Here is a 26,499-nt window from a genome sequence, read left to right as displayed (position 1 = left end):
TGGTCAGGTCATCAAAAAGACGCACACAACTTTCAAGTCTATTCCGTATTTACATCTGCCTGCATCACAGTAATTCATATTCTCCAATGCTGCTGAAATCACCTAGATTTCCGTGTCAAAGCAAACCAGCCTTTTGTCTGGATGATAAAAACAGATTTTGCTGATATTGTGCGTGTGCAGGAGAAAGGCTTACAGAGGAGCTAAACTGGGCAACGATTCCGGGTCTGGTGCACTGAGTCACCCGTGTAGGCATTTGAGCAAACCAAAATTGACCTGACACAGCGCTGGAAGAAAGCCCAAATTTTCAGACCAGATGAGTACTCACATTATACTGTTCGCAGTCATACTCGCTGGCCACAGATTGAGCTGCTTGGGAGGTCAAACAGTTAGGCATTGTTTTCAACAACAAGCTCCCTTTTCAAAAGGCGGCTCTGTGGAGAGTCGCGCTGATTTGTCATTGCGGCAGGAATTAACTGATGGATCCATTGTTCCCATCGAGTAATCTCACTGATTTTCAGCTGGCCCGTCTCGATCTCAAGTTAACCTGCGACAGTCCTTGCAGAGTTCCACATGTAGCTGCACAACTTCACAAGCAAGCAACAAACTTCTAGCCTCGAAGCAAATCAATTAGCCAACTGTGACGTTACTCAGTATTGGTTGGGTTGTGAAAATTGAAGGAGCTCGCTCCAATAACAAGAAACTGCACTGAAACTAAAGGTGCTATAGCCAATTATCATAAACTGATCCCTTTTGTTTTATACACCAGTGTTAAGACTTTGGTTATAAACTAGTTGGATCTGAGGCTGGAGACACTCAAGGCAGTGGTGTTGGCTAGTTACCTTCCACGTCACCGGATTTAAATTCAGCTTGGGTCAAGAACGTCATTGAGCAGCTGCAGGACATTCAGAAGGGGGAGGGTGAACAGCCAGAGGTCGTGGTCCATATCAATACCCACGAAACAGGGATGAGATCCTGCGAGCAGAATATAGGGAGCTGGGAAATAAATCAAAAAGTGGGACCCCAAAAGTCTCAACTTCAGGATTTCACCCAGTGCTTCGTGCTAGCACGAGCAGAAATAGGAGAATAGACCAGATGAATGCGTGGCTGGAGAGATGGTGTAGGAGGGATTTAAATTCCTGAGCTTGATGGGTGGTACCCCAGCAGGAGTGGGCCAATACCCTAACATACACTCGTACTGGTTTAAACGGAATGGCAGTGGCTGGGAACCTGAGCAGGGATACACAGGAGAGGGAAACAAAGATAAAAATGAAAGACAGAACAGTAAAGTGGAAGGCACTGGAAATAAAGGTCAGCATCAAATAGAGGCATAGCACGTAAAAAAAAATTGTAAAATGTTAAAAGCACAAATCAAAAGGCACTATATCTGAAGGCATGGAGCACTCACAACAAGACAGATGAACGATCAGTCCAAATAGATGTTAATGGGTATGGTATGATATGACTGCGATTATGGAGACATGGCTGCAAGGTGACCTAGGTTGGAAACTGAATATCGAAATATATTCGCTATTTAGGAAGGATAGGCAAAAAGCAAAAGGAGGTGAGGTGGTGGTGTTAGCAAAGGATGCAGTCAGTGCAATAGTGAGAAAGGATATTGGCAAGAAAGTTAAGATGTAGAATCAGTCTGGGAAGATCTAAAATCCAACAAGGGGCAGAAAACATTGGTGAGAGTTGTCAATAAGACTCCCAGCAGTAACGGTAAGGTAAGGGACAGCATTAATCAAAAAAATTTGAGAAGTATGTAACACGGGTCCTACAGCAATCATAAGCGACTTTTAAACTTCATAGCGACAGGACAAACCAAATTAGCAATAATATTGTGGCGGATTAATCCCTGGAATGTATACAAGCTTTTTTTTTTAACATCACTACGCCAAAGGAATAACTAGATTGGTCCCTTATAGTTTATCCTAGATTTGGTATTGGCAATGAGAAGGGATTAATTTGTAATCTTATTTAAAAAAGTAGGAAGGGACTAAACAGGGAATTACAGACCAGTTAGCCTGACATCAGTAGCAGGGAAAACTCTAGCATCTACGATAAAGGATGTGATAGCAGGACACTTCGAAAATGTCAATTAGAATTGGCAAAGTGACATGGATTTATGAAAGTGAAATCATATTTGACAAAACATTCTGGAGTATTTTGAGGAATAATTAGTATAGATATGGGTGAATCAGTGGATGGGGTGTATTTGGAATTTCATAAAGTTTTTGACAAATTCACGCAAGAGATTAGTGTGCAAAATTAAGGTGCATGGGACTGAGGATAATGTATCAACATGGATTGAGAATTGACTGGAAGCAGACAGGAAACAGAGCAGGAATAAATGGTTCCTTTTGTGAGTGGCAGGCGGTGACTAGTGAGGTCCCACAGGGATCAATGCTGGGACCCTAGGAAAGGAGTGGGAAGGGTGTCTAGAACAAGGGATCACAGTCTTGGGGTAGGGGATGGGCAAATTTAGGACTGAGATGAGGAACTTCTTCACTCGGAGGGAGTTGAATCTTTGGAATTCTCTATCGAAGGCTGGGGAGGCCAAGTCACTGAATATATTTAGGGAGGAAGTAGATAATTTTTTAAACATTAAAGGTGTCAAGAAGTACTGAGAAGCACAGGAGTATGGCATTGAGATAGAGGATCAGCCATGAACATATGGAATGGCAGAGCAGGCCTGAGGAGCCTAATGGCTTACTCTTTTTTTATATTGGGGGGGGGGGAACAGCTAACTGGCTAAGGCTTGTTTCTGCTAGCCAAGATTGACTTCCAGTGTGAACACCAACTTCAGGGAAAACAATCCCAAAATGCTAGCAGAGGGGCCCAGGATAGAGCATGATTTTCACTTTCACCAAGTCTAACTTGCATCTTATCCCGGCAACCACTTGGTCCTAATAATTTGGGATTGGGTGTAAAGTAGGTATAGCGATCCAGCATTAATGTGAAACAGCAAGAAGAACGTCTCTGCGTTCCCTTTGCCTTAAAGAGCAACCTTTCCCTCTCTGGTGTCAGCCTTGGCTGTGAGTAACATTCTTTCGACTGAATCTCAAGACTGTGAGGTTAAAATTCCACTCCAGAGACTTGAGCACAAAAACCTAGGCTGATACTTCAGTGAGGTACTGAAGGAAGGCTGCGTCCTCTGCTCTGCAGGAGTAAAGGAATGATCTCGTGGTTAAACTTCCACTCACCTGACGAAGGAACAGCGTTCCGAAAGCTTGTGGCGTTTACTATCAAATAAACCTGTTGGACTTTAACCTGGTGTTGAGACTTCTTACTAAACTTCCAAAGAACAGGAGGACTGTTGTTGGCGCCGAATACGTTTTTCAATAAACGTCAAGCGATTATCTGGTCATTATCACATCGCAGTTTGTGGGAGCTTTGTTTGATTTGCACAAATTGTAGCCAAATGTAACCAGTGGCTACATTTCAACACCATTTCTTGGGTTTCAGAGCAAATGGGACAGTCTGAGGTCTCAAAAGGAGATATATCAATTATATATACACTTATACTGTGCACATTCTCACGCAAGTCTTTCTTTCCAGACAGAGTAACGTGGAGTATCAGATGTTCTCACAGAGGAATAGGACTTATCATTAAGTGTTGAACCTATTCCATGTTTTTAAGGAGACTGTAGCTGATCGGTATCTTGACTCCATTACCCATTTTGCTGCCATTTTCCTCAATAACCTTGGCTAGCAGACATCCATAAATCACAAATTTGAATTTATTGGTTAAACTAGAGTTTGCTGCTTTTTATGGAGAGTTTTCCACGCTCCTACTCTAACCTCTCGTAGCATGGAAACGTTAGTTAAAAACGGAGCCATGCCATCGAAGAGGAAGGTTAAAGATTATATCCCCTCCTCTCAGAATCTTACACCAGCAGAAAAGGTTTCTCTTTCTACTAATCAAAATCCTAAAAAATCTCAATTAATCTTCTATAGTCCAGAGGCTGCAAACCTGGATTATAGAAACTTTCAATTTAACCCTTGGATCTCTGGTGACATTCTAATGGATCTCCACTGCACTCCTTCCAAAGCCAATACATCTAAAGGTGCTGTGTTCAGAACTGCGTACACCACTCTAGATGTGGTTTAAACAGGACTTTGAATAGTGGTAGCAATGTATCCTCTCTTTACAAACATGAAGGCAAATACTGCACTAAACTTCTTGATTCTTTTGTACTTGATTTGACTTTGATTTGATTTATTGTCACATAGATTAGTATACAGTGAAAAGTATTGTTTCTTGCACACTGTACAGGCAAAGCATACTGTTCATAGAGAAGGAAAGGAGAGACTGCAGAATGTAGTGTTACAGTCAAAGCTAGGGTGTAGAGAAAGATCAACTTAATGCAAGGTAGGTCCATTCAAAAGTCTGATAGCAGCAGGGAAGAAATTGTTCTCAAGTCTGTCGTTCTGTGACCTCAAGCTTTTGTATCTTTCCCCAATGGATGGAGGTGGAAGAGAGAATGTCCGGGGTGCGTGGCGTCCTTCATTATGCTGGCTGCATTGTCGAGGCAGCGCGGGAAGTGTTGACAGAGTCAATGGATGGGAGGCTGGTTTGCGTGATGGATTGGGCCACATTCATGACCTTTTGTGCATTGCAGTATTGGGCAAAGCAGGAGCCATACCAAGCTGTGGTACAATCAGAAAGAACACTTTCTATGGTGCATCTGTAAAAGTTGGTGAGAGTCGTAGCTGATATGCCAAATTTCCTCAAGTCTTCTGAGAAGTGGGGTTTCTTAACTATAGTGTCAGCAGTGGGGGTACCAGGACAGGTTGTTGGTGATCTGGACACTTAAAAACTTGAATCTGTCCACCATTTCTGCTTTGTCCCCTTTGAAGTAGACAGGGGCATGTTCTCCACGATGCTTCCTGAAGTCTATGACAATCTCCTTCGTTTTGTTGACATTGAAGGAGAGATTGTTGCTGTTACACTAGCTCAAAAGATTCTCTATCTCATTCCTGTACTGATTACTACATTTTAGTTTCAATCCTATTCTTGATCCCTCAATTACTGATGAAGTCAGTGCACACATACATCAAGATGTAGTTGACACGTGGTAAATAAATCCATGCAAGTGTCAAGCAATGATCATCTCCAACAAGAGAGTTTGAAACCATCTCCCCATGACACACAACAGCATTATCATCATGACAACCCCAACTGACCAGAAACTGAAACTAGATCAGTCACATAAAAACCGTGGCTACAAGAGCAGATCAGAGACTGGGAATTCTGTGACTAGTAGCCAACCTACTGTGTGATGGAATATTCTCCACTTGTTTGGATGAGTGCAGTTCCAACAACATTCATAAAGCTCAACACTATCCAGGACAACATGGAACAGCAGTGGCAGGATGGTTGGCACTGCTGCCTCACAGCGCCAGGGATCCAGGTTCAATACCGACCTTGGGCGACTCTGTGTGGAGTTTGCATGTTCTCCCCATGTCTGTGTAGAATTCCTCAGGCTGCTCTGGTTTCCTTCCACAGTCCAAAGATGTGCGGGTTAGGAAGATTGGCTATGGCTAAATTGGCTCTAGTGTCCGGGGGACTAGCAGGGTAAGTATGTGGGGTTACAGGAATAGGTCTGCGTAGGATTGTGGTCGGTGCAGGCTCGGATGGGCCGACTCCTTCTGCACTGTAGGGATTCACTGATTCTATGAACAGAGTCTGCTTCATGGACCTTCCATCCATCACTGACGCACAGTAGCAGCACGATGTATTATGCACTTTAGCAATTCCCCAAGGCTCCGTCAACAGCACCTTTCAGACCCATGACCTCCATCAATTAGGAGGAGGAGGATAGCAGATGTATGGAAACAACACCTGCAGGTTCCCTGTCAAGCCAAAAACTATCCTGACCTGGAAACACATTGCTGTTTCTTCACTGTCACTGGGTCAAATCTCCCTTCTCACAGCACTGTGAGTGTACCTACATTAAATGGAATGGAGTGGTTCAAGAAGGCAGCTCACCACCATCATGGATGGGCAACAAATTCTGCCTTTGCCACTAGTGCTCTAGTTTTAATTTAAAAAAAACACATGGACCATTAAATTTCTTTGGATCTCCACCATTACTAGCTTTACATAATTACTTGAACCCACTCTTTATTGGTTTGATTTGTCACATGTATTAGTATACAGTGAAAACTATTGTCTCTTGTACACGATAAAGACAGCGCACCATTCATAGAGTACGTAGTGGGGAAGGAAAGGAGAGGGTGCAGAATGTAGTGTTACAGTGATAGCTAGGGGTGTAGAGAAAGATTGGCTTAATATAAGGTAGGTCCATTCAGAAGTCTGATGGCAGCAGGGAAAAGGCTGTTCTTGAACTGATTGGTATGTGCTCTCGGCCTTTTGTACCTTTTTCCCGTTGGAAGAAGGTGGAAGAGAGTATGTCCAGGGTGTGTGGGATTCTTAATTATTCTGGTTGCTTTTCAGAGGCAGACGGAAGTGTAGTTGAGGTCATACCAAGCTGTGATACATCAGGAAAGAATGCATTCTATGGTACATCTGTAAACATTGGTGAGAGTCGTGGCAGACATACCAAATTTCCTTAGCCGCCTTAGAGAATAGAGGCATTGGTGGGCTTTCTTAATTATAACGTTGGCGTGGAGGGACCAGGACAGGTTTTTGGTGATTTGGACATATAGAAACTTGAAGCTCTCCACCATTTCCACTTCATTCCAATTAATGTAGACAGGGGCATGTCCTCCACTACACTTCCTGAAGTTGGTGACTATCTCCTTCATTTTACTGACATTGCGGGAGAAATTATTGACGCCACAGCAGTCCACCAGATTCTCTATCTCATTCCTGTACCCCATCTCATAATTGTTTGAGATCTGATCAAACTTGAGAATCGAGTATAGTCCAAATTGGATGACCTTCTATTTACTGCATTAAAATCCGCTCATCAATTTTGTCTATTTGCTCAATCTTTTAATTCCTTTGTAATTTTATGCTTGCGCCTGCCCTGCTTGATATGCCACCAATTTGTTGTCTTGACAAACTTGGACATCTGGCTTTTGACAGAGAAACAATCTTCCCTCATTGTAAGGTCAGAGTGGGGGTTGTCCGCTGGTGATCCTACCCTGCTCGGCCCAAATTCTCTTGCAACTCCGATAATGGAGCACAGCAGAGCGTGGTCAACCATAGAATGCATTCTTTCCTGATGTATCACAGCTTGGTATGAATCCTGCTCTGACCAAGGCTGCAAGAAACTACAAAACGTTGTGAGCATAGCCCAGTCCATCACGCAAACCAGCCTCCCATCCATTGAACTCAACTACACTTCCCTCTGCCTCAGAAAAGCAACCAGAATAATTAAGGATCCCACACACCCTGGACATACTCTCTGCCACCTTCTTCCAATGGGAAAAAGGTACAAAAGGCCGAGATCACATATCAGTCAATTCAAGAAGAGCCTTTTCCCTGCTGCCAATAGGCCTGTGCAAATATGATACCTGCCACTTAACTGCTGGACAATGACTATCACAGAGAGAAGGATCTCACTGCTGCCCTCTAGCCTTCAACAGAGGCATCAACACACTAAAAGAGGAGAGTTAGAGGAAGGGTGGGGGAAGTTACCATTGAACAGAAAGTTAATTGGAATGGCTATTAACATCATGGCTATGAGGATAGAGGCTATGAGGACAGATCTTGTGCCTTGTGAGAACAGACTCACTTCTTGACCCCTAAAAGCCTGCTGATAAACCACAAGAGTATCAGGAATGTGGTGGAATGCTCAGAACCAGTGAGAATGGAAGCAGCTTAAGTAATTCTCAAAATGTTCAGCATCAGTCAAGTCTGTAAACTACTTGGCTGGTCACCCTGCCACTAAATGCTACATCCATTCACTCTAACATTGCAAGAAGTCTCACAACACCAGGTTAAAGTCCACCATGTTTATCTGGAATCAAGCGCTTTCAGAGTGCTGCTCCTTCATCAGGTGAGTGGAGAGTTGGGTTCACAAACAAGACATATTTTGACAGAGACTCAATTGCAAGATAATGGTTGGAATGCGAGTCTTCACAGGTAATCAAGTCTTTACAGGTACAGATAGGGCAAGTGAAGGGAGAGAGAATTGGTATGAATTGTCTCAAGCCAGGACAGTTAGTAGTAGGATTCTGCAAGCTCAGTCCAAATGGTGCATGTTACATGTAGTGTGACATGAACCCAAGATCCTGGTTGAGACCATCCTCATGCGCACAGAACTTGACTATCAGCTTCTGCTTGGTGATTCTGGGTTGTTGTACGTCTTGAAGGCCGCCTTGGAGAGCGTTTACCCGAAGATCGGAGGCTGAATGCCTTTGACTGCTGAAGTGCTCCCTGACAGGAAGGGAACACGCCTACCTCTAACACTGCTGCATCATTACTACATGTATCATCTCTTGCAGGGTTTCCCTAAATGGGGTCTGTGAAGGGCTTTCCAGGGGGTTCGCAGGGCTGGTGGATGCAAATGCTGGCCTGAAAGGAGCAACCAACCAATTTCACAAATGAAATTACAACAATGAAATAGGCCAAATTGGAATAAGGCCTCTTGGAGACTAGATGCTTACCAGGGGAATAGTCAACCAATCATCATCCAGTAATGCAAGACCTTTTCTCTGATTAGCCCATTTGATTGATTTCATCTTGTTGTTGCTAGGCAGAAGAGTCCAGAGCCATAAGCGAGGATTGATCTGGAGGAGTGGGTCTGATATGAGAATCAGCTCTCCAGCATCATTCCTCCCATTAAAAATGGCAAAAGATAACACAAGAATTTTTCTTTGAGTGAGAGAACTTTTTAATTATTACCAGATTACCCACTCCTAAAATGGGTAATACTTTCAGAGGTTGTGAGGGGGCTTGGCCAAGGGTGAATGTGAGGGGACAGGACTGTGTGCCTCTTCCTAACTCCTGGTATAACATGTAGATATAGTTAGAAAAGACTGGTTTACATTTGATTTCTGCGGTCCCACCTATTTTACGGCAAAAAAAAGGTGTCGTACATTGAGAATGTTTGCGATTCCCTGATGCTCTCGGGTCAGGGTTCTGCAGCTAAAAAAGTTTGGGAAACCCTGATTTCTAGCGAGCACTGCAGCCAAGCACTAGATTTACCTCAACAAATCCATCCAGCCTCTACTGTAACTGAGGACAAGAGCAACAAATTACAGGCATGTCACCTCGCCCAACATGTTATTCGCCTCAACCACTACACGTGGTATTAAGTTCCACATTCTTGCCAAGCTGAGTAAAGAGATTCAGGCCGAGGTCTTTATTGGATATATTAAAGACTATCTTTTTATTCGTTTGGTACTGAATCCACTATGGCTGGAATCATTTTCAGCACATACATCCTATCAAACCCTCTTCAGGCTTTTAAAGATCTCAATCAGGTTCTCTCTCGGTCTTCTCTCCTTGGCCCTGCATTCAACCTTGGAACACTTAGATAACAAGGACACCTATGTCAGACTCCCATTTATTGACTACAGCTCAGCCTTCAACACCACTATTCCCACGAAACTCATCTCCAAACTCTGTAGCTTGGGGTTCGGCACCTCCTTTTGCAACTGGATCCTGAACTTCCTAACTCTCAGACCACCATCAGTAAGGATAGGCAGCAACACCACCTCCACGATTATCCTCAACACCGGTGCCCCACTAGGCTGTGTTCTCAGCCCTCTACTGTACTCCTTATACACCTATGACTGTGTGGCCAAATTCCTCACCAATTTGATTTTCAAGTTTGCTGATGACACCACTGTAGTGGATCAGATCTCAAACAATGACGAGACAGAGTACAGGAATGAGATAGAGAATCTGGTGAACTGGAGCAGCAACAATAATCTCTCCCCCAACGTCAACAAAACCGAGGAGATTGTCATCAACTTCAAGAAGCATAAAGGAGAACATGCCCCTGTTTACATCAACATGTCAAAGTAGAAAGGATTAAGAGCTTCAATTTTTTAGGTATCCAGATTACCCACAACCTGTCCTGGCTCCCCCCATGCCGAAACTATAGTTAAGAAAGCCCACCAATGCCTCTACTTGCTCGGAAAACTAAGGAAATTTGGCATGTCCGCTACAACTCTCACCAACTTTTACAGATACACCATAGAAAGCATTCTTTCTGGTTGTATCACAGCTCGGTATAGCCCCTGCTGTGACTAAGGCTGCAAAGAACTACAAAAGGTCGTGAATGTAGCCCAATCCATCATGCAAACCAGCCTCCCATCCACTGACTCTGTGTACACTTCCCACTGGTTTGGAAAAGCAGCCAGCATAATTAAGGATCACGTGCACCCCGGACATTCTCTCTTCCACCTACTTCCATCGGGAAAAAGCTATAAAAGTCTGAGGCCACATACCAACTGACTCAAGAACAGTTTCTTCCCTGCTGCTGTCAGGCTTTTGAATGGACCTACCTTGCATTAAGTTGATTATTCTCTACACCCTAGCTATGACTATATTCTGCACTCTTTCGTTTCCTTTTCTCTGAACGGTATGTTTTGTCTGTATAGCGAGCAAGAAACAATACTTTTCACTGTGTGTTAATACACATGACAATAATAAATCAAATCAAAGAGAGAAAGTAGCTGAACCGTTGCCGATAATTGGACCTCGATGATTCTGGTATCTATGTAAATCTTCTTTGCACTTTGTCCAGCATTTCTATATCCTGTTTGTAAATTGGAGATAAGAAGAGTGACAGCACGCAAAATATGGTCCAACCAAGATTCCAAATAGGTCATCGAAGTTATCTGAAACCTGAGTTAGAGGATCATAAGTTCCATCCCATAAATTGCAGCAGAATAATCCAGGCTGACGCCCCCTTGTAGTAATTATATTTGAATGCAATAATGGATATTTGTTGAGGTACGGGACAGCACGGTGGCACAATGGTTAGCACTGCTGCCTCACAGCACCGGGGAACTGGGTTCACTTCCAGCCTTAGGTGACTATCTGTGTGGAGTTTGCATGTTCTCCCCATGCCAGTGTGGTTTTCCTCCAGGTGCTCCAGTTTCCTTCCACACTCCAAAGATGTGCAGGTTAGGTTGATTGGCCATGGTAAATTGCCTCAATGTCAGGGGGATTGGGGCCTTGGTGGGACTGATGTCAGTGTAGGCTTAATGCACTGTAAGGATTCTATGATTCTAATAAATATAGGGTGGATCACTTACTCCTCTTCCAAGATAGCATCATTGGATCTGTTGAGGGTGTAGACAAAACTTTGGTTTAAGGTCTTTTGCCAAGATGGTGTCTCCAATAGTGCAGCACTCCCTCAGTAGTGGATTATAGTGTCTGAAATCCAGACTTGAATCCACAACCTTGTTGCTGTATAAATTTAAGTTTTTACTTTATGAACAAAGAGCAGGTTGGATGTTCCCCACTCTCCAAAAGGAGCCAGAAACTTATTGAGCCCATAAAATAGCAAACAGATTCTGAATATTTGAGTATGAACCAGGGCACAGTGCATTAACACATCACCCAACAGGAAGGAAGGAGCAAAATGTAAATTTAAAAACAAAATTATCTGCAGCCTAGTATTCTGGATAACGAATCACACTTGGGGATTTGCTACTTACTCCTCCAGAAGGAAGGATCAATCATTGTCAGACTCGCTGAAGCAACCTTGGGAAGTGAATTTTAAAACGTCACAAATTACATTTCTTCAACATAGAAAGATGCTGAAGTTATTAATTAGCAAACAATTTCAATATTACAGTTTAAAAATTATACTCATTCTAGATGACAGCAACACATTGAGCAGCCTCTCCAAACAGCAAAACAGACTGAATTTAGGAACACTCATGGGTATGTTGTGCACAAATTTATGCAGAACATTGATTTTTTTTTTAAAAAAGTGACTTGCGTTGATAAACTGCTACTTAAATCCAAATACAACCACAACAACTCACTTATATAGCACCTTTAATGTAATGAAATGCCCCAAGGTGCTTCATCGGAGCACTGTAAAATAAAACATGACACATAAGGAGATACTGGGTGAGGTGAATGAAAGCTTGGTCAAATAATTTTGCCTTAAGGGATGTCTTAAAAGAGAGCGGCAGTGAAAGGCAGGGTGGTGTAGCAAGGGAAGCTCACAGCCTGGGGCACAGATGTCTGAAGGTGCAACCAATAATGATAACGCAATTATAACTGGAAACCCTCAAAAGGTTAGAATTGGAGAAGTGGAGATATCCTGGAGGATGTTGGGGCTGGAGATTACAAAGGCTTGGAATATATGAAACAGGTATAGGTGACATAAGGACAAAAGAACTAGGAGCAGGAGTAGGCCATCTGGCCCCTCGAGCCTGCTCCACCATTCAATAAAATCATGGCTAATCTTTTTGTGAACTCAGCTCACTTACCTGCCCGCTCACCACAACCCTTAGTTCCTTTACTGTCCAAAAATGTATCTATCCTTGCCTTAAAAACATTCAATGAGGTAACCTCAACTGCTTCAGAGGGCAGGGAATTCCACCGATTCACAACCCTTTGTGGGAACCACTTGGCTCCTTGAGCTTGCTCCACCATTCATAGTTGCTTCATTTGTCCTTTGAATTCTATCCCCCCAGCCTCCCCAAATAATCTTTGATTACCTTGCCTAGCAAGAATCTATTTCTCTCTGCTGTAAAAACGTACAGCCACCACTGCCTTCTGAGGCAAAGAGTTCCTGAGTTGCACAACCCTCAGAAAACAATTCTTCTCATCTCTGTCCTAAAAGGGTGCCCCTTAATTTTAAAACAGCACCTGCTAGTTATGGATTCACCCACAAGAGGAAACATCTTTCCCACATTCACTTTGATGATACTATTCAGGATCTCCTTTATTTCAACTGAATCATCCTCATGCTTCTAAACTCCAGTCAAAACAAGCCCAGTCTGTCCAATCTTTCCTGACAAGGCCAACCCGCTCATTTCAGGTACCAATCCAGTAAACATCCTCTGAACAGTCTCCAACACATTTACATCTTTCCTTAAATAAGACAGTCAAAATTACATACAATATTTGAGATTTTTGTCTCGTCAATGCCCTGTATAACTGAAGCGTAACGTCTTTACTTTTATGTTCTATTCCTCTCAATGAAGGATATCATTCCATTTGCCATCTTGATTGGCTGCTGCATCTGCATGCTAACTTTTTGTGATGCACATACTCGAACACCTAGATCCCTCTGCACCTTGGAATTCTGCAGCTGTTCTCCATTTAAGAAAGATTCTGCTTGTCTCTTTTGTTCAGCTGAGGATCGATTCCCAGCTTGGGTCTTGTCTGTGCGCACACAGTCTTCACTTTCTGCTTGTGTCTGCATGGGTTTTCCCCGGGTGCCCCGGTTTCCTCCCACAGTCCAAAAGACGTGCTGGTGAGGTGCACTGGCCATGCTAAATTCTCCTTCAGTGTACCTGAACAGTCGCTGGAGCGTAGCAGCTAGGGGGTTTTCACAGTAACTTCTTTGCAGTGTCAATATAAGTCTACTTATGACACCAATAAAATTTAAAAAAAGTGAACAACTTCACATTTCCCCACCTTATACTGCCTTTTGCCTACTCACTCAACCTATCTACCTACACCCATCTGCAGCAATGTAAAATTTACATTCATAGCTGTACTTTAAATTAGGGTGTACTTTAGAAATCTGCATCTTAAGCTGCTATGGAATCAAAGTATTTAATTTCAACTGAAAATTTGAGTTATGTTGAATTATACAGCACAGCAACAGGTTTCTCCACATAACAGACCAATAACTGTGGTCCCATTGTCCCGAAAGATGTGGTTAGATGCATCAGCCATGCTAAATTCTCTCTGTGTATCCGGACAGGCAGCAGAGCAGATCTTCACAGTAACTTCACTGCAGTGTTAATGTAAGCCTACTTGTGACACTAAGAAATAAAGTTAAAGAAAACTTTATTCTCCACACTAGCCTCTGTCTACCTTCTTCCATCTCATATATTGACATATTGACATATTCTTCTATTTCTTTGTTTATGTATTTATCAAGTTTCCCTCCCCGAGTGCTTCAATCCATTTAGGACTCAGATGTGGAGGAATTTCTGCAGTCAAAGACCAGTGAAGCATTGGAAGTTTCTACCCCAGGGGGCCGTTGAGGCTCAGTCACTGAGTGTGTTCAAATCAGAGCAGATAAATATATAGTATAAAGGCAAAATACCATGGATGCTGGAATCTGATTCAGCATTTTCTTTTGTTGTAAAATCTCAGCAGATCTGACAGTATTTGTGGAGAGAGAATAACGCCAACATTGAGTCTGGATGACCCTTCGTTAGGTCGACCCTTTTGACAAAGGATCATCCAGACTCAAAACGTTGGCTTTATTCTCTCTCTACGGATGCTGCTGAGACTTTTTAGATAAATATATGGATACAAGTGATAGAGAGATATGGAGTAATACGGGAAGATGGCATTGAGGCAGGTGGTCAGCCATGATCTAGTTGAATGGTGAAGCAGGATCAAGGGGTCGAATGGTCTACTCCTACTCCTGTGCTGCGACGTTCGCCTCACCTATTCGTGACAGTGAATTCTATGTTCTAACTTCTCTGGGTACAAAAGATTTCTTGGGCAATCAGCCACCAGTCCGTCAAGATGGCAATTAATAAACAGCCGTGTAAGCACGGGTTAAGCGTATTTATTTCTTTGGTGGGGGCTGGTGCAGTCGGGAACTTGAGTTTGAAAACACTGGTGGTTTTGCTTCGCCAATCCATCTAACCAGCACATCTTTGGGCTTCCTCCGCATTGCATTACTGCACAATTTTAGGATGGGGCACAGGCATGCAGGTTCAGTCGGCAGTTGGGAAGGCAAATGCAATGTTAGCATTCATGTTGAGAGGACTAGAATACAAGAGCAGGAATGTACTTCTGAGGCTGAAAAAGGCTCTGGTCAGGCCCTGTTTGGAATATTGTGGACAGTTTTGGGTCCCATATCTAAGGAAGGATATGCTGGGATTGGAAAGGGTCCAGATGAGGTTCACAAGAATGATCCCTGGAATGAAGAGCTTGTCGTATGAGGAATGGTTGAGGACTCTGGGTCTGTACTCTTTGGAGTTTAGAAGGATGAATAGGAGATCTTATTGAAACTTATAGGATACTGCGAGAACTGGGCAGCGTGGATGTGTAGAAGATGTTTTCACTAGTAGGAGAAACTAGAGCCAGAGGGCACAACCACAGGCTAAAGGGACGACCCTTTAAAACAGAGATGAGGAGGAATTTCTTCAGCCAGCGAGTGGTGAATCTGTGGATCTCTTTGCCACAGAAGGCTATGAAGGCCAGGTCATTGAGTGTCTTTAAGACAGAGATCGATAGATCCTTGATCAATAAGGGGTTATGGGGAAAAGGCAGGAGAATGGGGATAAGAAAAATATTAGGGAACAGACTCAATGGGCCTAATTCTGCTCCTGTGGCTTATGGTCCTCTAAAAACTAACAGGGAACTAAATCAGAGAGATGGAGTGACATCCATGAAAGCATGTCCACTTGTTGATGTGCCAAGACAGCCAAGTGATCTGGTCCCACTCCTTTGCTGCACAAGATCCAGAGTAGCAGCGAACTCCTGTGTTCATATTAATACAGGCAGCCTGTGATCACGTGACACCCGGCTTTGGAAACAAGCTGCTCAATTAAAACAAAAGAACTTCCAGTCACTGAAACATTGTCGTTAGAAAGAGTTGTTTTTGGAGGCGGACAACAGTTTACATTTATAAGAGCCTATTTGCAGGGTGAGAATGTTTGTCTTGTTCAGCCGTCCTGCGCACACATCAGCCTCATGTCACAGTCTAAGTAAAATAGATGGTCTAGTTGCAAATTCATGTAGATGTTCAGTTGAAGGTCTGACATTGCTTATGAGGATTGATGCTGTCTAAAGCAAGTATTGTTTTTGACACAAATCCAAAGAGTGAGTGCTGGGTATGACCCCCATACAGAGGAAACTTTCTAGAGGTTAGTCCATTAGATATCAATGCCTTCAACCAAGTGAAGTGAATTTACGCTCGTCAACATGCCTAATATTTCTTCCAAAACACATCCACTAACATAGTGACAGCTACCCAATGTTTTATTGCCAAATTAATTGAAGGACTATTTATATTTACACAAACCTTGATCAGCGAGTACAGGCTATAAAAGAAAGGCAACATCTACATTTAACATCAGAACAATGAAGAGCAAAAGCTGATGAGGCTCACTGAGTTTGAGAACCATTAAAGATTTTCTTTGCATCATAAAGATATTTCATCTGTTTAAGAGTTTGTTTTTTTTAAATCAGAAATTACACTGTTAGACTGGAAAGTGGCGACCATCCTACTCAATGGAAAAGACAGACAGCAGAGAAAACAATGAAGGATCCAGGTTGTAGTTGAGACCAGTGAGCTCAGAGTTACATTAAATAGGCTGCACTCCACGTTCAGAGGGAATAGGGATGTCTTGGTTCCTTCCGTCCAAAAAAACAGTTATGCTTTGAGCATACCATGATAAGTGTACTTGCAGATATCAAAGACAGAACCCAGCCTCGAATACACTTGGGATCGTAATACCAAGCCACCCTTCCACATTCCGCCAACAAAGTAACTTCAGTACACAGACCGCTGCGATTCCACTAAGTGGTATATATGGAACAGTTAGCAGCCTTGAAGCATTCCACGCAGAATGAGATCCAAGATGGGCTGAAATTTCAGTTTTTCTAGTGTACCAGGCACAACGATTAGCACAAGGGGCAAGATGCGGTCTGATAATTAGACCCCTTTATATAATCACTTCTCTGAGCTTGGGAGGTTTCTGGATTACTCACATTTATGTCCATGGACTCATAGCTTGACAACGTTGGGCTCAGAGCTAAAGCTTGCCCTTTAGCAGAAGTGCACTGCTGGCCTTTGGAAAGACCTGATTTGAATCTGCAATGTCAACATTGGAGCTGACTGCCATTGCAGCTTAGCGCAGCAGATTAAAAAATACATCCAGCACCAATAGCAGAGATCGATATGGAATGGTCACTGGAGTTAATACATTGCAGAATTGAACAATGCATCTGAACATAGAAGTTAGTAACAGGGGTAGGTCACTCAGCCCCTCGAGCCGGCTCTGTCATTCAATAAGAGTAAAACTGATTTAACTGTAACCTTGACTCCTCACTGCCACCTATCCCTGATAAACTTTCACCCCCTTCCTTACCAAAAATCTATCCAGCTCTGCAGTAAAAATATTACGAAGTCTCACAACACCAGGCTAAAGTCCAACATGTTTATTTAGTCGCGCTAGTCCTTCATCAAATAAACCTGTTGGTCTTTAACCTGGTGTTGAGACTTCTTACTGTGTCTACCCCAGTCCAATACCAGCATCTCCACATCATGGTTAAAAATATTCAAAGACTCTGCTCCACTGTCTTTTCAGGAAGAGAGTTCCAGACACTCATGAACCTCAGAAAATGTCTCCTCACCTGTTTTATTTTTAAACAACGACCCCTAGTTCTCGTTTCTCCCACAAGGGGAAACGCCCTTTTCACATCCACCCTGTCAATACCCCTCAGGATCTTGCATTTCAATCGTTACCTCTTACTCTTCTAAACTCCAGCAGGTAAGTCTAGCCTGTCCACATGTCCTTCGTAAGATAACCTGCCCATTCCACAGAGAAGTTGAATTCTGTCCCTAATTCTGGGGAATGAAGCCAGACAGGTGGTGGTGGAGGGGCATTTTAGTGATAGCGATCACAACATGGTACAATTTAAGTTTGTTATGGACAAGGAAATAGACAAGCTGCAAAAAAGTTTTGGACTGGGGGAGAGATGATTTTAGTAAAATAAGACAGGATCTGGCCAAGGTTGGCTGGGAATAGCTACACAGGAAAAATCTACAGAAGAGCAGTGAGGGGCATTCAAAAAGGAAATGAGGATGGTGCAAGCCCAGCATGTTCCCCGTCAGGTGATAGGTAGGAATAACAAGCCCTGAACCATGAATGACCAGAGATATTTAGGATACAATGAGAAGGAAAAGAAAGGCTTTTGAAAAGTACAAGGGAAGCAAATCAGAGTAAGATGGGAAATGAGAAAGCTTTGCTGGTAACAGTAGGGAAAATCCCAAGATATTCTATAAGTATATCAATGGGAAGAGGATATCCAAGGGAAGTGTAGGGCCCATTAGGGACCAAAGGGGCAATGTGGTGGTGGAGCCAGAGGACATTGGTAGAGTGTTGAATGAATATTTCACATTCATCTTCACCCAAGAGAATGAGGTCGAGGGTATGGAATTCAGGCAGAGAGACCGAGAGCTTCTTGAGCAAATTGACATACAGAAGGACAAGGTATTGAAAGTGCTAGAAGCCTTAAAAGTGGATAAATCTCTAGGTCCAGATGACTGCTGTGAGGGACAAGGGAGGAGATTGCAGGGGCTCTGACCCAAATTTTCAATTCCTCTCTGGCTACAGGGGGCACATCCCAGAAGACTGGAGCTCAGCTAATGTGGTTCCTTTATTTAAGGAGGATTGTAGAGATAAATCAAGGAACTACAAATCAGTGAGTCTCACATCAGCAGTAGGAAAACTATTACATAAATTTCTGAAGGACAGCAACTTTCTCCACTTGGAGAGGCAAAGCTTGATCAGGGATAGTCAGCATGGCTTCACCAGAGGGAGATCATGCCTAATAAATCTGACTGAATTTTTTTTTGAGTGGTGACCAAGTGCGTAGACGAGGGTAGTGCACTCAATGTAGTTCATTAGGATTTCAGCAAAGTCTTTGACAAGGGCCCACGTGGGTTTCATGGAAAGAAAGTAAATGTACACGGAATCCAGGGTAGTTTGGTAAAGTAGGATTCAAAATTGGCTCAGTTGGAAGAGATAGAGGGTGATGACAGAAAACTGCTTTAGTGACTGGAAGTCAGTGTCCAGTGGTCTGTCACAGGGATCTGTGTTGGGCCCCCTATTATTCGTCATTTACATAAATGACATTGATACCCTCGCGGGGGGGGGGGGGGGGGGGGGGGGAGTAGGATTAGTAAGCTTGCGGACAACACAAAGATTGGACGGGTGGTTAACAGAAAAGCTTGGGCCACATGAAGATATAGAGGAAATAGTCAAATGGGCAGATAAGTGGCGGATGGAGCTTAACCCTGAAAATTGTAAGGTGAAACACTTTGGAAGGAGTAAATTGACAAGAAAGTACTCAATGAATGGTAGGACTTCAGGAAATCTTGTGGACAAAGGGACCTTGGCCACAGAACTCAAAGCAGAAGGGCATGTTAGAAGGGTAGTGACAAAGATATATGGGACACTTGCCTTTATCAACATAAGAACATAAGAAATAGGAGCAGGAGTAGGCCATCTAGCCCTTCGAGCCTGCCCCGCCATTCAATAAGATCATGGCTGATCTGTCGTGGCTCAGTTCTACTTTCCCGCCCTCTCCCCACAACCCTTAATCCCCTCTCTTATCAAAATCCCATCAACCCGCGTCTTAAAAATATTTAGCGAGGCAGCCTCCACCACTTCAACGGGCAGAGAATTCCAGAGATTCACCACCCTTTGAGTGAAGAAGTTCCTCCTCAACTCCGTTCTAAACCGCCCCCCCTTTATCTTGAGGCTGTGCCCCCTAGTCCTACTGTCTTTTTTGAGCAGGAAGAGTCTCTCCACCTCTATCCTATCCATCCCATTCATCATCTTATACGTCTCAATGAGATCTCCCCTCATTCTTCTAAACTCTAACGAGTACAAGCCTAGTTTATTCAGCCTCTGAATTATCAATTGAGGCATAGACTACAAAAGCAGGGAAGAAGTCACATTGGAAATGTATAGAACTTAGGTGGGGCCACAGCTAGAGCAGTGTGTGCAGTTCTGGTCACCATGCTATCAGATGGATGAGATTGTACTGGAGGGGGTGCAGAGGAGATTCACCACGATGCTGCCTGGGGTGGAACTTTTAAGTTAGAGGAGACGTTGTGTAAGCTTGATTTGTTTTCTTTGGAGCAGAGAAGACTGAGGGGTGACCTGGTCGAGGTGTACAAGATTATGACAGAAATGGACAGAGTTGATAAGGAACAGCTGTTCCCTTTAGTTGAAGGATCAGTCATTAACAGGATGTAGGTTCAAAGTGAGAGGCAAGAGATTTGGCGGGGGGGAAATGTAAGGAAAAAGCCTTTTTATCCAGAGGGTGATGACAGTCTGGGATGTGCCACCTGGGAGAGTGGCGGAGGTGGCTTGCCTCACATCCTTTAATAAGTATCTGGATCAACATTTAGGATTATGGGCCAAGTGCTGACAGATGGGATTAGGTGAGTGTTCAGGTGTTTCTAATGTGTCAGTATGGGCTCGATGGGCCGAAGGGCCTTTTCGACACCTTATGATTCTATGAGGAAGATCCCTGGTGTGAAGGGATTGTCTTGTGAGGGAAGGTTAAACAGGAATTTAAAAGAATGAGAGATGATCTCATTGAAACGTACAGGATTTACAATGGGCTTGAAGGTAAACGATGGGCTTGAAGGTAAACGCTGAAAGGCTGTTTCCCTTATGGGAGAGTCTAAGGCCAGAGGGCACAGTCTCAAAATGAAAGGGTGCCAATAGAAGACTGAGGAGTCCCAGACGGTTGAGTGTCTTTGGAACTCATTGCCACAGAGAGCAGAGGAGGTAGAGTCTCTGTGTATATTTAAGGCTGATCAGTAAGGGAATCAAGGGTTACAACAAAAGGGCAGCAAGGTGGGCATGAGGAATGTTGGATCAGCCATGATTCTATTGAATGGTGTAACAGGCTCAAGGGGATAATGGCCTACCCCGTTCCTATTTCATAGAATCATAAAATCCTTAAAAATCCATAAAATCAACTCTTTAGCAACCACAATCCCACCCAGGCCCTATTCCGTAACCCCACACATTTAAGCTGCTAATCCCTCGACACTAGGGTCAATTTAGCACGGCCAATCCACCTAACCTGCACAGCACTGGACTGCGGGAGGAAACCGGGGCACCCGGAGAAAACCTACGCGGACAGAGGGGGAAGTGCAAACTTCACACAGACAGTGACCCGAGGCCGGAACTGAACCTGGGTCCCTGGCCCTGCGAGGCCGATAGTAGTCATGATGTGGGGCGGTGATGCCGAGTTTTTCAAGTTTCCTGTTCTCTGCGAGGCAGCAGTGCTAACCACTGTGTCACCATGCCACCCCTTATTTCTTATGGTCTATGATTCTACCCCCTGAGTGATGGCTGGCTGAAAGAAATCTCTTCCTCCTCAGCAACACATTGCATCTTGCCCTCTCGGTTATTGTTCTGCATAGCAGCAAGTAAGATATTAGTGTCATAAGCTATAATGCCACTGAGGCACTTGGGGATTTTTTTTGGACGTGCTTTCCAATAATACTCAGAACAATTCCTTTCCATCTTAATCACATCACGCAGATTAAAGTTCTTCTGCAGGAAGGAGCTCTCACCTTTGGATTAGTATTTTGCCATTTCTGCGCAATTCCTTTCTCGTCATTCAGCCTACAAAGACTGCTGGGTATGACCAGAACACAGAGTCAATTTGCATATGAATTGAGACTTGGACAAAGGGGGCCATGAGGCTCCAATGATAATATTGCGAGAGGAATTTCGTGACATTTTTTAAAGGATAATCTTTTTGTTCGAGACGTGGGGTGAGGGGGTGGGGGGGGGCGTTGGTGAGACAGTGAAGGGAGAGCTCTAGGAGAGAAAGTGCAAGTTTGCATCTCCACCCATTCATAATGACGGAAGGATTTGTTACAATAACCAGACTCTTCAATACTCCATCCTGTTACATCCTTGTTGGGATTGGGAACAGCAAAAGGATTTTGAATTTAAATTAGGAAATAGGTAGCTCAGAAAATTCCTCTCTTTGCAAGGTTATCACAAGGACAGCTTTGTCTGTCACGTTTTACAAAGGCTGCTATCGGCTTTTCAATGCGCTGCTCTTAAAAAACTAGTGACTCTGTCCAATGTTCAAAATTGCTTTTCTCACAGATTAGCTCACTCGATGCTCTGCATCTCACTATTAACCGTATACTGCCGTAAAGCACTGCGCAAAAAAAATATAAATCCAAGCTGTTAAGACGGTATGACATTTGCAGGATGTGCTAAATGAAACAATTTTACCATTATCCTGGGTTTAAAACATTCCTATTGTCTGGCATAAAATTCTCCAATCACTCCTGTTCCCGGAGCTTGTTATTTGATAGACAACGCCTCTCTCGCCAAAAGCCTCTACAGTTACAAATTTGTACCTTGGTGATTAGAAACATTAAAATTTATAACACAGGCAGCTATTTGGCACACTGGTTAGAACTGCTGGCTCACGGCGCCAGGGGGCTGGGTTTGATTCCCGGCTTGGGTCATTGTGTAGAGTTTGTACATTCTCCCTGTGTCTGCGTGGGTTTCCTGCAGGTGCGTCGGTTTCCTCCCATGGTCTGAAAGATGTGCTGGTTAGCTGCATTGACCTGAACAGGTGCTGAAGTATGGCGACTGGGGGAACTCCACAGTAACTTCATTGCAGTGTTCATGAAAGCCTTACTTGTGACTAATAAATAAACTTTAGCTCATGAATGAATACAGAGAAAAGAATGGATAAGCTGAAGAGCTAAGTTTAGTAACGGTACTTCCCCCAAAACCGAAACATAATTAAAAAAAGCAGCTGATCACGGCCAATAAATTCAAATATTTTGATCCACAATCCTCAATCCCGCTCCCCTTCTACTGGGTCGGTGCAAGGTACAGCTTATATGGAACTACACAGAATTCAAATATAGACTGCCCAAATGGTTTGCGGTGACGTTTATGCTCTATACGGGCTTCCCAACCTACTTCATCACACCTTGTACACTCTGTACTTCTATTGCTTTCCTCCCCCATGTACCTATCCTGCTTCCCCATGAAGGTACCAATGTAACTTTCATTTTGGGAGCTTTACAAACAATGCAGAGAATCCATAGGGTCAATATTTTAGTGCGGAATTTGTGTTGTGCGAGTTAAGTTAATTGGCCATGATAAATTGTCCCTTAACGTCAGGGGAATTAGGAGGATAAATACATGGGGTTACAGGGATAAGATACGACCTGAGTGGGATTGTTGTCCGTGCAGGCTCGATGGGCCAAATGGCCTTCGTCTGTACTGTAGATTATATTATTCTATAAATTGCAGAATGCTTACCAAGTTGTTTATAAATCAGAAAAGGGAGACTAGAGGTTAAAGGTAGTTACCTGAATTGACAAGTTATGGGGAGTGAGGTTCTATAGGATTGGTGCTGGGATCATTGTTAGTTGCCTTTTACATACACATTTCCTCTGAACACCAGCCTTGCTAACATGTATCAAGAATATAATTAGGGCTGAAAATGCACTGCACTAAGTTTTCAGAGGGCAAGGACATGTGAGCTTGTGCCCAGGACACACTGCCACGAGTTTGACCTGTCTGACCATATCGATTATGCAATTATACAGGACCTTAGTGAGGCTACACCTAGAATATTATGAGCAGTTTTAGTCTCCTTTTCTGAGGAAGGATGTTCTTGCTCTCGAGTGAGTGCAGCGAAGGTTTACCAGACTGATTCTGGGGATGGCGGCACTGATGCACGAGGAGAAGTTGACTAGGTCAGGTCTGTTTTCGCTGGAGTTCAGACAAATGAAAAGGGATCTCATAAAGACTTCTAAAATTCTAACAGAACTTGACAGAGTAGATGCAGGGAGAATGTTGCTGATGGTGGGGGCGAATGGGATCAAAGGTTATGGGGAAAAAGCAGGATTAGGCTATTGAGTTGGACAATCAGCCATGATCATAATGAATGGTGGAGCAGGCTCGAAGGGCCAAATGGCCTCCTCCTGCTCCTTTCTTCTATATTACTATTAGACAAGGGAGTGCTGCATTTTCGTCATTCTCCTACAATGACACAGGACCATTTACATACATCCATCAACCACCAGTCACAAGGTTACACTGAGGGGAAACCAACTAAGGTCATTAGAGGATAGAAAGAAGCGGCGGCCAGTCAGCCCCTCAGCCCTCCTCTACCATTAGGGGGATACAATGACCTACTGGTATTGCTGGGCTACGAATCCAGAAACTCAACTAATGTTCTGGGAACCGGGTTCGAATCTTGCCACAGCAGATGGTGGAATTTGAATTCAGTAAAATAATATATGGAATTAAAAATCTACTGATGATTGTGAAACTATTAGCAGTTGTTGGAGAAAGACATTTGGTTCACTAATGTCTTGTAGGAAAAGAAATCTGCCGTCCTTACCCGATCTGGCTTACATGTGACTCCAGAGCCACAGCAATGTGTTGACTCTCAACTGCTCTCCAAGGGCAACAAGGGATGGGCAATAAATGCTGGCCAGCCGGCGATGCCCATGTCCCACGACGGAATTAAAAAATATTAGATGACTAATTTATATCTCAACTCTGTTTACCCATTTTTGTAACATATCACTCCAGCAAAAGGATATCAATTTCAGTTCTTTGGGGAAAGATGAGGATTTTGAGTGGGGGGGGAGAAAGACAAATTAGTTTTGGGCTGGCTGTGATTTTGTGGTGGTGTCCCTTGTTCCCCGCCAGAGGAGAAAAGACTTTCTCATCATGTACCTCAGCAAAATCCACTAATCTAAGATCACCCCTTAGATTAGATACTCAAGGGAATGAATGCGAACCTAGACTCTGCAACGGTCAATTCCAGCCCACCTTTGCAGATGGGAAAAGATGCCTGGTGATGGAAGTTCAAAAGTTGATAACATAAAACGTTCAATATGACACCCATAAATATACAAACAGGAACTTACAGGGAGCGTAGAACATGACCAAAGCATGCTTCTTTTTTTTCATGAACTCTTTAAAATCTTCCACACCGAGGTGAGTGACACTGGTCTGCTGCTCGTCCCAAGACTGTTCTGGTGGTGGAGGGGCTTGAGGACTGGTGGAGTGGGAATGAGGAGATGGTGGTGGGAAAGAAAGGAAAAAAAATGAAAGTGCATTCTGGGGAAATAAACTTTAAGATCCTTCTCTGTGTTTCTCTATCCCACCCCAGCTACAATCACGTATTCAGGTGGTCTCCTCCAGTTTTACACAATCCCTCCCAATACAGTACCACTCTTCATCCCCCTACATTGATATGGGTGGTCACCGCTTTTTTTAAGTTCCATTAATATTTCCCTCAGGCCACCTCCTACCCGGTTTTCTAAAAACCCTCATTTTCATCCCCACCCTTGGCTGCCTTCCAATTTCTCCTGTCATTCCACCCACTCAGCATCCCACCTTTTTCCTATTGCTCCAGAGTGTTTAGGACACCGGAAAAGACTGGTACACTCTGGAAACGTGACCTGACGACCGTCTAACAGTGAAGAGTGGAACTATGGTCGTCAAACTTAGACTGTCTGTGACAGCCAAGATATTTGTTCAGGGAAGCAGGGTTTATGCCTGCAATATGACCAAAAGCATGAATGAATGTTTTGATTTATTTTGTAAATTCATTTGTGGGACATGGGCGTCGCTGGCTGGCCAGCATTTATTGCCCAACCCCTATTTGCTCGAGAAGGTGGTGGTGAGTTGCCTCCTTGAATCGCTGCAGTCCATGTGCTGTGGGTTGTCCCACAGTGCCATTAGGGAGGGAATTCCATGATTTTGACCTGGCAACTGTGAAGGAATGGCGATATATTTCCAAGTTAGGATGATGAGTAGCTTGGAGGGGGACTTGCAGGTGGTAATGTTCCCACATGTCTGCTGCCCTTGTCCTTCTAGATGGAAGTGGTTGTGGGTTTGGAAGATGCTGTCTAAGGATTTTTGGTGAATTGTGCAATGCATCTTGTAGATAGTATACATTGTTGCTACTGAGCGTCGGTAGTGGAGAGATTATAGACGTAGTGCCAATCAAGCAGGCTGCTTTGTCCTGGATGGTATCAAGCTTCTTGAGAATTGTTGGAGCTGCACCCTCCAGGCATGTGAGGAGTATGTCATCACACTCTTGACTTGTGCCTTGTAGATGGTGGACAGGCTTTGGGGAGTCAGGGGATGAGTTACTCGTCGCAATATTCCTAGCCTCTGATCTGTTCTTGTAGCCACTGTGTTTATGTGGTGAGTCCACTTGAGGTTCTGGTCAATGGTAACCCCAAGAATGTTGACAGTAGGGGATTTGGTGATGATGACGTTTGCATTCAGCATCACAGTTGCCAGTCAATATTATGCATTCTCCATCCAATTACTTTACCCAAAGTGGGTGGCACGGTGGTTAGCACTGCTGCTTCACAACATCAGGGACCCGGGTTTGATTCCTGGCTTGGGTCACTGTCTGTGTGGAGTTTGCACATTCTCTGCGTGTATTTCCTCCGGTTTCCTCCCACAGTCTGAAAGACATGCTAGTTAGGTGCATTGACCTGAACAGGCACCGGACTGTGACAACTGGGGAAATTTCACAGTAACTTCATTGCATGTTAATGTAAGCCTTACTTGTGACTAATAAATAAACTTTGATTAAGCAATGAGTATATCTCAGCAAAAAGTACTGGAAAAACTCAGATC

At 43.7% G+C, this 26,499-nt stretch overlaps 1 protein-coding gene across 1 annotated transcript in view; it reads right to left on the bottom strand.

Moving 5' to 3' along the window:
* The window catches only part of pdia5 (protein disulfide isomerase family A, member 5), a 136,966-nt gene that overhangs the window by 29,150 nt on the left and 81,317 nt on the right, over positions 1-26,499 (bottom strand). Inside the window, exon 14 of the mRNA XM_080199513.1 lies at positions 24,768-24,898. Within this exon, the coding sequence (XP_080055639.1) occupies positions 24,768-24,898 (131 nt within the window). The remainder of the gene's footprint in view (positions 1-24,767; positions 24,899-26,499) is intronic.

Source organism: Carcharhinus amblyrhynchos, chromosome 11, assembly GCF_965287045.1.
Source record: "Carcharhinus amblyrhynchos chromosome 11, sCarAmb.v2.hapA, whole genome shotgun sequence".
Classification (NCBI taxonomy): Eukaryota; Metazoa; Chordata; class Chondrichthyes; order Carcharhiniformes; family Carcharhinidae; genus Carcharhinus; species Carcharhinus amblyrhynchos.
Note: the sequence above shows the minus strand (reverse complement) of the source record. Positions and strands in the feature narration are given on the sequence as shown.